Source organism: Hyperolius riggenbachi, chromosome 9 (genome assembly GCF_040937935.1).
Source record: "Hyperolius riggenbachi isolate aHypRig1 chromosome 9, aHypRig1.pri, whole genome shotgun sequence".
NCBI classification, from domain to species: Eukaryota; Metazoa; Chordata; class Amphibia; order Anura; family Hyperoliidae; genus Hyperolius; species Hyperolius riggenbachi.
This window is the reverse complement of record NC_090654.1, coordinates 12,306,380-12,318,936: the sequence shown is the minus strand read 5'-3', so window position 1 is coordinate 12,318,936 and position 12,557 is coordinate 12,306,380. Positions and strand designations below refer to the sequence as shown.

General features: G+C 47.6%; 1 protein-coding gene across 2 annotated transcripts in view; it reads right to left on the bottom strand.

Moving 5' to 3' along the window:
- TMPRSS6 (transmembrane serine protease 6) overlaps positions 1-12,557 on the bottom strand; it is a 122,900-nt gene that overhangs the window by 26,859 nt on the left and 83,484 nt on the right. For both annotated transcript variants that reach the window (XM_068255027.1, XM_068255028.1), the window contains one exon: positions 425-534. In XM_068255027.1, the coding sequence (XP_068111128.1) occupies positions 425-534 (110 nt within the window). The remainder of the gene's footprint in view (positions 1-424; positions 535-12,557) is intronic.

Here is a 12,557-nt window from a genome sequence, read left to right as displayed (position 1 = left end):
GAGAAGGATGTGAATCATTTTGGGCTGGACACTTTTTGCTCAAATGTAAGGAAATGCTGAGCAAAGTTTTTTTTTTGTTTTGTTTTGTTTTTGTTTTTTGTTTTCCACAACAATGCCTTTTGTACATTGTCTTATTATCTTATTATCTTTTAGGAGACACCTATGTATTTTCCCATTAAAAAATGACTTGCTGGTTGAATAAAAGTAACTTTAAGTCAAAATTTGCCAGGGGTATGAATAATTATAGGCAGCACTATAAGTGCTGGGAAGAATGTGGGTGGTCAAAAAAGTGGAATAGAGTGGGTTAAAACTACATTTTTATCTGTAGAAGCTCCTCCTCCTGACCAAAATAGGTAAGAGTCAGGCATTAGGATATCTTGACTTTCAAGTTTAATGATATAGTCTGAGATAAATCCTTATTTACCTCCAGCTGTGGATGTTCCACTGTCCCTGAATACAAGGAGCGTAAGAGTATTGTCCTTTCAGCTCATAGCCTTCAAACCGCAGGGCGACTCCATACTCAGGAGAGGGCACCTAATGCAACAAAGGGGCAGAATGTCATCTCAAGAGTGCAAACAAACATAATCAGAAGAGTATAGTGAACCTTATAAACCTATCACACTATGCACATACAAAGAAATCAGGTTTCAGTTGAACCACATCCGGATCATCCACAAGGCATCTTAGGCAGATGACTGGGGCCTAGAGAGAGACTAGGGGCCTGGTTGATGCTAGCTCCCACCAAAATTTACCAAAAAAGCCAGGGCGTCATGAAGGGTGGGACCAACGTTGTTACTTACCCAGGGCCCCATTTCACCTTAATCCATCTCTGAGTTTGACACACTCTCCTTTCTTATGCGTACAAATGAATACAGAATATTGGTTAAAATAATAATTAAAAAAAAATTACTTCATTAGTTTAAACATACAAGTCCAATATATCCATGTTGACAGTTCCAATGTAGACACAATTTTATTCCTAGTGCATCCCACAAACTAATGAAATAAATGACTGTATCTATCTTCCTTCACCTAAAAATGACTTTTTAAGATATTCCACAGTTTTATTTTATGTGTGAATCTATTTTTTAAGTTTTAACTGTTTTATTGTTTTTGCTCAATGACACATTTATTGAAGTATGCCAGAGCTAAAATCTATGAACTATTGACCCGTTTAATCTCTTTCCTGCTCTCAGAAGCCATTTTCTGCTAGGAAAGTGTTTTATAGTTGGAATTTCGTATCAGTGAGGGTCACACTGTAGTCACTTCCTGTCTGAGTCAGCCACTTACATACCTGATATTTGACTCTTTCAGGCAGAGAAAGAAAAAAAGGAACACAGGATAGTAATTTGTGTGCTAGGCACTGTACATACCCATGTCTATCTCATCATGTTACATGTCACTTCGGGTATCCTTTAAGCATAACGTACGTTTTTGCAGATCTTAGACCACTTCATCAAGGGCAGTGTAAATTTGTACTTTACACCATGGGTTTCCAAGGAGATTACAGCTCCAAGGACTTGAACAGTAAATAAAAAACAGTGGTATTCTTTTAGCGTGTGGATATCGCCAATGCTGTAAGTACAAACCTGTGCACCATAGGTATGCTTTGACGAAGCAGGTAATCTCGGTGCCAAACACCGCCCACGTAGCGTCTGAGTTGGGCGCCGCTATAGCAACAATGCTCTAGACCGTGGCCAACGCACAGGTAATTTGGGGTTCCGGTGATTGCCAGACCTCAAATTACTTTTGGGTAGCCAAGGTGCAGAGCTTGGAGTACCTAAAAGCTTTTAGGCGCTCCAAGCTCTGCACCGTGGCTACCCAGACTACTGGCACCACCCAGTAACGGGAGCAAAGAACTTTATCATCATCATTATTATTACTATTATTAAAGGGCCTTAACAGTGATTATAAAGCGCAAGGTTATAGCTTTCTGACTCTCAAATTACTTCTCCCTTCGAGTTACTACAACTCGGAGGGGGAATAGTATTTAAAGGGAACCTTAACTCTAGAAAAAAAAATAGTTTCACTTACCTGGGGCATCTACCAGCCCCCTGCAGCCATCCTGTCCCCTCGCAGTCACTCATGGCTCCTCCAGTCCCCTGCTGCCAGCTAGTTTCGTTTTTGCCAACTCAGAGTCGGCGGGCCACCACGCGTACCCTTGTACGCATCCCCGCTGGTGCAGGAAGCTATTGCGGGCATTAATATGTATGTTTTTACGTATTACTGGTGCAATGCGTAAATATTTACTTGTCAATGTCCGCGATAGCTTCCTGCACCAGCGGGGATGCGTACAAGGGTATGCGTGGCGGTCCGCTGACTCTGAGTTGGCAAAAACGAAACTAGCTGGTGGCGGGGGACTGGAGGAGCCATGAGTGACTGTGAGGGGACAGGATGGCTGCAGGGGGCTGGTAGATGCCCCAGGTAAGTGAAACTCATTTTTTTTCTTGAGTTAAGGTTCCCTTTAACTCCGCCGGGAATTTCAGCGGCAGCAGGTAGAGCTGTCTTTCGGATCACCCTGCACCCAACTCACCCGCAGCTCAAACATATGTACGCTTCCTTTGACCCTGGCTCAGTAGAATACCACTGTTTGATGCATATGAAAGAAGATCGGGTCCATCTGAAACCTCATTGCTTTGTATATACTGTGTATAGTGCAATATTGTATTGGAGGGTGGACACTGGACAGAGATACATTTTTTTTGTTTCAATTTCAAAAATGTATGTTGATGAGAGTCTGAAGCCAATTTAAATACTTGCTTTATCTGTTATTTATGTTGAGGAATATGAGCAGTGCTAAAACGCTGCATTCCCGGGGCAGAGTAAAGGCTTTATACCCCCCCCAAATTTCATGACTTTCCAGGCCGTGGATTTTGCTGCCCAGGGAGGCAGAGCTTTGTGCTGTAGCTCCGCCTTTCCTGGAGTCAATTTCCATGCAGATCTCCGCCTCTCCCCGCCCCTCTCAATCTTCTTTCACTGAGAGGGGTGGGGAGAGGTGGAGATCCGCAGAGATTGACTCCAGGAGAGGCGGAGCTACAGCACAAAGCTCTGCCTCCCTGGGCAGCAAAATCCACCACCTGGAAAATCATGAAATTTTGCCCCGGGATTTGGGGGGGAATAAAGCTCTTGTTCTGCCCCGGGAATGCAGCGTTTTAGCACTGCTCATATTCCTCAACATAAATAACAGATAAAACAAGTATTTAAATTAGCTTCAGACTCTCTTTAATGCTCACTGTATATCGAAAAAAAAATAAAAAAAATCCACATGTAGTGGGTAATTTGTGAAAGTAAGGGGGCGGGGTTCACATATGTGTATTATGCAATCAGTGCTGCCTGCTTTGTTGTGATGCGACTGCTATTTACTGTTTCTCTAGAGCAGGGATGTCAAACCGGTCCTACGAGGGCCGAGATCCTCACACATTTTTGATACAGCTCAAATCAATGGATGGGTCTCAGGGCTCGTTTCCACTATTGCGGTGCAGAATCGCCTGGATTCCACCGCTGATGAAATAGCATGCGGATGCGATTTTTTCGCGTTTTTTGCCGCGAATTCGCATAGGTGAGGATATATGCGAATTTAACCATGTCACTGCCTGTTTGAAGTTACATTGGTAGTGTGGAGAAAGCAGCGGGTTGGCACTACTGTAGTGAGAGCAGGTGTCATGCGGTTATCATCAACTTATCCCATTTCCAGCATAGCGTGCTCTGGTGTATAGATATATACAAGGTGGCAAAGGAGGCAAACAGACGGATACCGGCACTGCTGTGAGCTGTGTTTATTGAAAAATATCGGTAGCATACAAAAAACGTATAAAAAATACAAGTTGCTGTGGCTACAGTTGAAATACAATGCGTATAGCGTGGGATACCTTATGGTGCGGTGGGTGCTGGGTGGGGTCAAGCCTGACGGCCGTTTCGCGCACGTCTGCGCATCTACGGAGGCTGCAAGGCGGGGGGAGACGAACTACCGGTATTTGTAACCAGACGCGCACAGCGGTGACGTACCGCTTGCTCGCTCCACCCCTAAACTTCCTTCTCAAATCCACTGGCGGCTGGAGCGCATTGCGCACCAGCAACGTCTGACGTGGTGGCGACGTGGATACACTGAACCTATTGATCAGTGTAGCGTGCATTACGCTTGGTCGCACGTCTCTAACACAAGATGGGCCTATCTGGCGCCATCTTGTGTTACAAAATGAGAAAGCACCTCCAATGTGGCTTCAGGGTAAGAATAGTAGGAAAAAAGGTTGAAAGCCTGAAAAGTGACAAGAAAAGATGAGAATGAAAGTAACATGGTGGAAATATATAGTGCCCTTATTCCAACATTACAAGGTGCTGTCTCGGCAGCAGCACTATTACCCGGGGGGTGTTTGTGCCTTAGTGAACGTAAGTGATCACTAATAATACCTAGATTTAAGAACAAAGTTAGTTAAAATCAATACCAGGATTGGCTGTCCTAGATGGATGAATCCCCGAAGGGATCAAACAAAAGGTCAGACCAATCCCTTGGAGGGCCAAGGAGGGGTGTGGGAAGCTAAAAATGAACAGTCAATACGCCAGCATATGGATAGATTAGAACACAGGGGGGGGGGGGGTTTAAATCTGAGGAAATATCAGCAACTCCAATTAGTATTTTGAGACATGAGAGAATCGTACACTCTAGGGGTCTAAGAAACATGACAAATCAGTGTAATCATTTAGACCCAAAGGGCCCATTGCATTGGTTCGAAGAATTAATAGGGCCTCTTCACGTTTCAGTCTTTTTTCTCGATCGCCCCCTCTGGTGAGCGGTGGGACTTGTATTAAGCCTGCAAAAGTGAGTGCATTAGGGTCGCCCCTGTGGTTGTCTCTCAGATGCTCAACCACCCTGGGCGATCCCTTACCGGAGCCTATGGAATTATAGTGCTCCCGGAATCTTTCTCCCAGAGTCCTGGTAGTCTCTCCAATATAAAATCTGCCACAGGGGCACCACAGGGCATAAACCACAAATCTGGTCTTGCATGTAACAAATGTCCGCACACGCCGTCGAATTGGTCCTACTTGTACATCTGTACCTGTTACCATTTGCTTACATGACTTACATCGACCACATCTGTGGTTGCCCTGTGGTTGGCCCCTGCGCAACCAGCCACTTCCATCAGGGGAACTGAACTCGCTTCTACTAATGAGGGATCCAATGGTTGAAGATCTTGTAAATGAAAGCAGAGGTCCCTCCTCTATCAGTGGTCTGAGGCTAACATCTTTTGTTAAGATGTCCCAGTGGTTGGTTACGGATTCCCTTATGACATCTGACATGGCAGTGTGCTCAAAAATAAAGGGGGTTATTCTCCTCTTTTGTTTTATTTTGGTTGTCCTTCTTTGAAGGAGGGTTTTCCTATCTTGGGAAAGGGCCTTCTTAAAGGCTCTCTGGATTAACTCCTTCTCGTAGCCTCTGGCTATTAACCTAGACCCTAGTTCCTCAGACTGGCGACGGAATTCCACGTCGTTGGCGTTATTTCTACGTAGTCTGAGGAACTGGCCATAGGGTAACGCCTTGGTCACATGTTCAGGATGGAAACTTGATCTGTGTAGCAAGGAATTGGACGCGGTGGGCTTCCTATAGCCCCTTGGTATTAACCTGTCGTTCTTCACCTCCAATTCCAGATCCAAGAACGCCACCTTCTCATAGCTAGTGGTGGCTGTGAAGGTCATGTTGCATTCATTTTGATTAATGTAACCCAGAAAGTCAAAGAATGATTCACAAGTCCCGGACCAGAATACAAGGACGTCGTCCACGTACCTGGACCACATCCTAAGTTGTTGCCTGAACGGGTTACACGTGGAGTGGATATGCAGCTCCTCCCACCACGCCAAAAATAAATTGGCATAGGTGCAGGAGACTGCTGTGCCCATGGCGGTACCAGAGACCTGCCAGTACCACTTTTTGTCGAACAGGAAGGCGTTATGTGTCAAGACGAACATAAGACACTCACAAATATACGCCTTCCATGTCTCATTTCTATCAGTTCTGTTCAAAAAGAGTCTTACAGCCTGCACCCCCAAATCATGGGGTATGCGGCTGTACAAACTTTCGACGTCTATCGTCGCCATTAGGTCACCCTTATGCCAAGTGAGGTCCTCAAGGCCTCTTAAAACGTCGACCGTGTCGGAAAGGTGGGAGGGGATCTCCTCCATAAGTGGCCTGAGGATATGGTCCAGGTACCTGGACAGTCTCTCCGTCGTCGACCCAATGCCGGAGACAATGGGCCGACCCGGAGGACTAGTCCGGGACTTGTGAACCTTCGGGATATGGTACCAGACTGGCTTCATTGGACAAGTGGGTAAAAGCCCATTGGCTAGTGTGGAGGTAAGTATCCCTTGTTCCACTCCTTTCTTCAGAAGGGACCTTAGGGAGTTTTGGTAACGGACAGTGGGATCTTCGGTTAGGGGCTGATAGACAGGCCCGTTTCTAGGGCCGTGCGGCCCGTGCGGGCGCCCTGGGCGCCGAAGGACTGTGGGCGCAGTAACGGAGGGGGGAGCCGCAGCCGCGGGGAGGGCAGCCCGACCTCTCCCTCCCTCCCTCCCTCTCCTCTCCGGGCGCCCTCCGTGCTCCCCCCCTCCGAGTGTGACTGGCTGCACAGGAAGCGCTGCTGTGTACAGAGCGCATTAGCGCAACTCACCTCCCTCCCTGGTTCCAATCGCCGCCGGTCTCCTCTTCTCCTCACAGCCGCTCATACACACGCTGCTTCCTGTTTACCCGGAAGCAGCGTGTCAGCGGCTATGAGGAGAAGACAGAAGAGGAGACCGGCGGCGATTGGAACCAGGGAGGGAGGTGAGTTGCGCTAATGCGCTGTGTACACAGCAGCGCTTCCTATGCAGCCAGTCACACTCGGAGGGGGGGAGCACGGAGGGCGCCCGGAGAGGAGAGGGAGGGAGAGGTCGGGCTGCCCTCCCCGCGGCTGCGGCTCCCCCCTCCATTATGGGGGGGTAGCTTCCTATCTAACCTATACTGGGGGGCACCTACCTAATCTAACCTATACTGGGGGGGCACCTACCTAATCTAACCTATACTGGGGGGGCACCTACCTAATCTAACCTATACTGGTTGGCACCTACCTAATCTAACCTATACTGGGGGGCACCTACCTAATCTAACCTATACTGGGGGGGCAGCTATCTAATCTCACCTATACTGGGGGGCACCTACTTAATCTAACCTATACTGGGGGGGGCACCTACCTAATCTAACCTATACTGGGGGGCAGCTACCTAATCTAGCCTATACTGGAGGGCACCTACCTAATCTAACCTATACTGGGGGGCACCTACCTAATCTAACCTATACTGGGGGGGCACCTACCTAATCTAACCTATACTGGGGGGCAGCTACCTAATCTAACCTATACTGGGGGGCACCTACCTAATCTAACCTATACTGGGGGGCACCTACCTAATCTAACCTATACTGGGGGGCACCTACCTAATCTAACCACACTGTGGGGGCACCTACCTAATCTAACCTTTACTGGGGGGCACCTACCTAATCTAACCCACACTGGGGGCATCTACCTAATCTAACCTATACTGGGGGGCACCTACCTAATCTAACCTATACTGGGGGGAAGCTACCCATCTAACCTATACTGGGGGGCACCTACCTAATCTAACCTATACTGGGGGGCACCTACCTAATCTAACCTATACTGGGGGGAAGCTACCTATCTAACCTATACTGGGGGGCACCTACCTAATCTAACCTATACTGGGGGGCACCTACCTAATCTAACCTATACTGGGGGGCACCTACCTAATCTAACCACACTGGGGGTACCTACCTAATCTAACCACACTGGGGGGCACCTACCTAATCTTACCTATACTGGAGGGCCCCTACCTATCTAACCTGTATTGGGGGCACCTACCTACCTAGCTTATACTGGTGGCAACTATAGTGGCTACCTATATTGGAGGCACCTACCTAACTAACCTATACTGGGGGCACCTACCTATCTAACCTAGGATGGGGGCAACTATTCTGACTCCCTATATTAGGGGCACCTACCTATCTAACCTATACCGGGGGCACCTGCCTATCTAACCTATACAGGGGGCACCTGCCTATCTAACCTATACTGGGGGCAACTATACCGGCTACCTATATTGGAGGCACCTACCTGGCTAACCTATACTGGGGCACCTATGCCTGGCTACCTATACTATGCCTAGCTACCTATACTGGGGGGACCTATAGCTGGCTACCTATACTGAGTGCAACTAGACCTGGCTAACCTACACTGCGGACATGCATACCTGGCTTCGCGGGGGGGGGGGGGGGGGGGGGGGCGGCGCAATTTTAACCCTCGCCCTGGTGTATTTTAGCCTAGAAACTGCCCTGCTGATAGACACTCCTGTCTTGCAGCTGCCTGAGGGCTTCATTTTTGTACTGCTCTGCAGTCATTATCACAATTGTCCCTCCTTTATCCGCCCTTTTAATTAATAAATCAGGTCTTGAGCGCAGCCACTTCAAGGCTCGAGTTTCCTTTTCAGATATGTTCTTAATAGCCTTTGGATACATTTCCGCCTTAAGATCTCTCTCTACCATTTTCTGAAAAACGTCCAGACAAGATCCAGGTTGAACATGGAACGGAGTTACGGACTTGCATGGTCTAAAAGTGAAGGCATCGCCAAGAATGGGTCCCTCTCTCATGCCTATATCCTCCTGGGCATCATTGGGCATGGTGTCTAGTTCTTTTAGGATCTCTAAATTGATCATGTCTTGGTCGTCCCATGTTATACTTGGACTGAAACCTAACAGGCTTACTCTGGCGGTTCCCCATATGGTACCGTCTCTAATTGGTGCCGCTTCTTTTTTGGCAAAATGCCACTTGATGTTCAGTCGTCTGACGTTTTTTATAAAGTTCAATTTTAAATTTAGCGAAATCGAAGTCCGTAGCTAAGCGTAGCGTTCTTGGATCTGGAATTGGAGGTGAAGAACGACAGGTTAATACCAAGTGGCTATAGGAAGCCCACCGCGTCCAATTCCTTGCTACACAGATCAAGTTTCCATCCTGAACATGTGACCAAGGCGTTACCCTATGGCCAGTTCCTCAGACTACGTAGAAATAACGCCAACGACGTGGAATTCCGTCGCCAGTCTGAGGAACTAGGGTCTAGGTTAATAGCCAGAGGCTACGAGGAAGGAGTTAATCCAGAGAGCCTTTAAGAAGGCCCTTTCCCAAGATAGGAAAACCCTCCTTCAAAGAAGGACAACCAAAATAAAACAAAAGAGGAGAATAACCCCCTTTATTTTTGAGCACACTGCCATGTCAGATGTCATAAGGGAATCCGTAACCAACCACTGGGACATCTTAACAAAAGATGTTAGCCTCAGACCACTGATAGAGGAGGGACCTCTGCTTTCATTTACAAGATCTCCAACCATTGGATCCCTCATTAGTAGAAGCGAGTTCAGTTACCCTGATGGAAGTGGCTGGTTGCGCAGGGGCCAACCACAGGGCAACCACAGATGTGGTCGATGTAAGTCATGTAAGCAAATGGTAACAGGTACAGATGTACAAGTAGGACCAATTCGACGGCGTGTGCGGACATTTGTTACATGCAAGACCAGATTTGTGGTTTATGCCCTGTGGTGCCCCTGTGGCAGATTTTATATTGGAGAGACTACCAGGACTCTGGGAGAAAGATTCCGGGAGCACTATAATTCCATAGGCTCCGGTAAGGGATCGCCCAGGGTGGTTGAGCATCTGAGAGACAACCACAGGGGCGACCCTAATGCACTCACTTTTGCAGGCTTAATACAAGTCCCACCGCTCACCAGAGGGGGCGATCGAGAAAAAAGACTGAAACGTGAAGAGGCCCTATTAATTCTTCGAACCAATGCAATGGGCCCTTTGGGTCTAAATGATTACACTGATTTGTCATGTTTCTTAGACCCCTAGAGTGTACGATTCTCTCATGTCTCAAAATACTAATTGGAGTTGCTGATATTTCCTCAGATTTAAACACCCCCCCCCCCCCCCCCCCCCCCCCTGTGTTCTAATCTATCCATATGCTGGCGTATTGACTGTTCATTTTTAGCTTCCCACACCCCTCCTTGGCCCTCCAAGGGATTGGTCTGACCTTTTGTTTGATCCCTTCGGGGATTCATCCATCTAGGACAGCCAATCCTGGTATTGATTTTAACTAACTTTGTTCTTAAATCTAGGTATTATTAGTGATCACTTACGTTCACTAAGGCACAAACACCCCCCGGGTAATAGTGCTGCTGCCGAGACAGCACCTTGTAATGTTGGAATAAGGGCACTATATATTTCCACCATGTTACTTTCATTCTCATCTTTTCTTGTCACTTTTCAGGCTTTCAACCTTTTTTCCTACTATTCTTACCCTGAAGCCACATTGGAGGTGCTTTCTCATTTTGTAACACAAGATGGCGCCAGATAGGCCCATCTTGTGTTAGAGACGTGCGACCCAAGCGTAATGCACGCTACACTGATCAATAGGTTCAGTGTATCCACGTCGCCACCACGTCAGACGTTGCTGGTGCGCAATGCGCTCCAGCCGCCAGTGGATTTGAGAAGGAAGTTTAGGGGTGGAGCGAGCAAGCGGTACGTCACCGCTGTGCGCGTCTGGTTACAAATACCGGTAGTTCGTCTCCCCCCGCCTTGCAGCCTCCGTAGATGCGCAGACGTGCGCGAAACGGCCGTCAGGCTTGACCCCACCCAGCACCCACCGCACCATAAGGTATCCCACGCTATACGCATTGTATTTCAACTGTAGCCACAGCAACTTGTATTTTTTATACGTTTTTTGTATGCTACCGATATTTTTCAATAAACACAGCTCACAGCAGTGCCGGTATCCGTCTGTTTGCCTCCTTTGCCACCATGAAGTTACATTGGTACCTATGCGAATTCGCATGAAAATTCGCATACCATAGCCGCATGCGAATTCCCTATTAAATACATTAGCGGCGATTCGCATGCATTCCACTCGCAGGCGAATTCGTTGGCTCTTTTGTGCGTTTTTTTTAAACGCTGAAAAAAACGCACCTCAAACAACGCCAGTGGAAACAGGCCCATCCACTTGCATTACATGTGCGAATCCGCATGCGTTGGGCGCATGCGGATTCGCGATAGTGGAAACGAGCCCTGAATCAGGAAAGGTGTGGTCCATCAGGAAGTACACTTTCCTCTCTTTCTCAGTCCATCCTAAACACTGGCATGGATCTGTCCCTCCAGGCCTGGAGTTCCACACCTGTGCTCTAGAGGTCTAGCTTGTTTCAGGTGTGATTCAGACACTTCTGCCGCCAAACAGGCCAGCAGGGCTGCCAGGCAACTGATATTGTTTAAAAGGAAATAAACATGGCATCCTCCATAGCCTTCTCACTTCAGTTGTCCTTTAATAGCAAAGCTTTCATACATGTCACCAAAATTGAATTTTAAGCCCAGCAGTGGGCATTTTTTTTGGGGGGGGGGGGGGGGGGGGGGGTGGTGGAACAAAAGAGGGCACAATGACTTGCTGGTGGGGCCCATTTGGGTGAGCAAAGTCAACATTTGTATGGCAAGCTTGCTGGCATGCTTTAATCCTTACTTGCTAACAAGCTGCTCCTGTGTGGGCAGATCACAAAGAAATCATTCCAGCCCCAAGTCTGTGTCTGACAACTCTACAAGCAAGGGGAGGGGGGAGAGGCAGGAGGGAAAGAAACACTGGGCTTGATTCACAAAGTGGTGCTAACTGTTAGCACGCCTGGGAAAACCCCCTTAGCACATCTAAACAAGCTTTTCGCGCGTAAAACTTTACGCGCTCAAAACTTTATGCGCGTAAAACTTTGCGCGCGCACCGCACAGAGCGCAGGGCGCTCCGCGCGAAGTGCCCATTAAAGCCTATGGGACTTAGCGCGCGCATAGGACTTTGCGCACGTAAAACTTTGCGCGCGGTACTTAGCGCGCGATCTGATTGAGAAAACCGGTGCTAACCTACTTAGCACCCTGGTTAGCGCGCCTAAAGACTTTACACGTGCTAAGTAGATTAGCACCGCTTTGTGAATCAAGCCCACTGTGTGTGTAATTCTTTATCTCAGTAACTAAGCATTACTGGAGACTAAAGCTTGTATTAATACAAGCTCTAGTTTATTGGCTAACTTAAAAGAATAACAGTGAGCATTCAGCTTGTAAGCCTTCTTTAGACTTTATTCTTGTTGACTGACAATTTTAGAACACAAAATCAGAACATGATAGACGTATATTTAGCAAATATAACTGTCTTCCAGACACATTAATTACAAGGGATCTTGCAAGGATTATGGGGTATTTATGGCAAATAGATAAGACCCTTGGCTTACTTAATGCCTACATAGACTCAGGCTGATGTGGAGAGTTTTCTAAAGACTCTATCCTGTTCAGCATACACTGCTGGAGCCTGTTAACAGTTAACGGTAAGTTGCTGAGTGTGTGTGTGTGTGTGTGTGTGTGTGTGCCTCAGCGTGCCCCCAGTATAGTGCTGCCCATGCGGCCAAGTGATAAGAACGCTAAAAACACCTCATATAGTTCAAGACA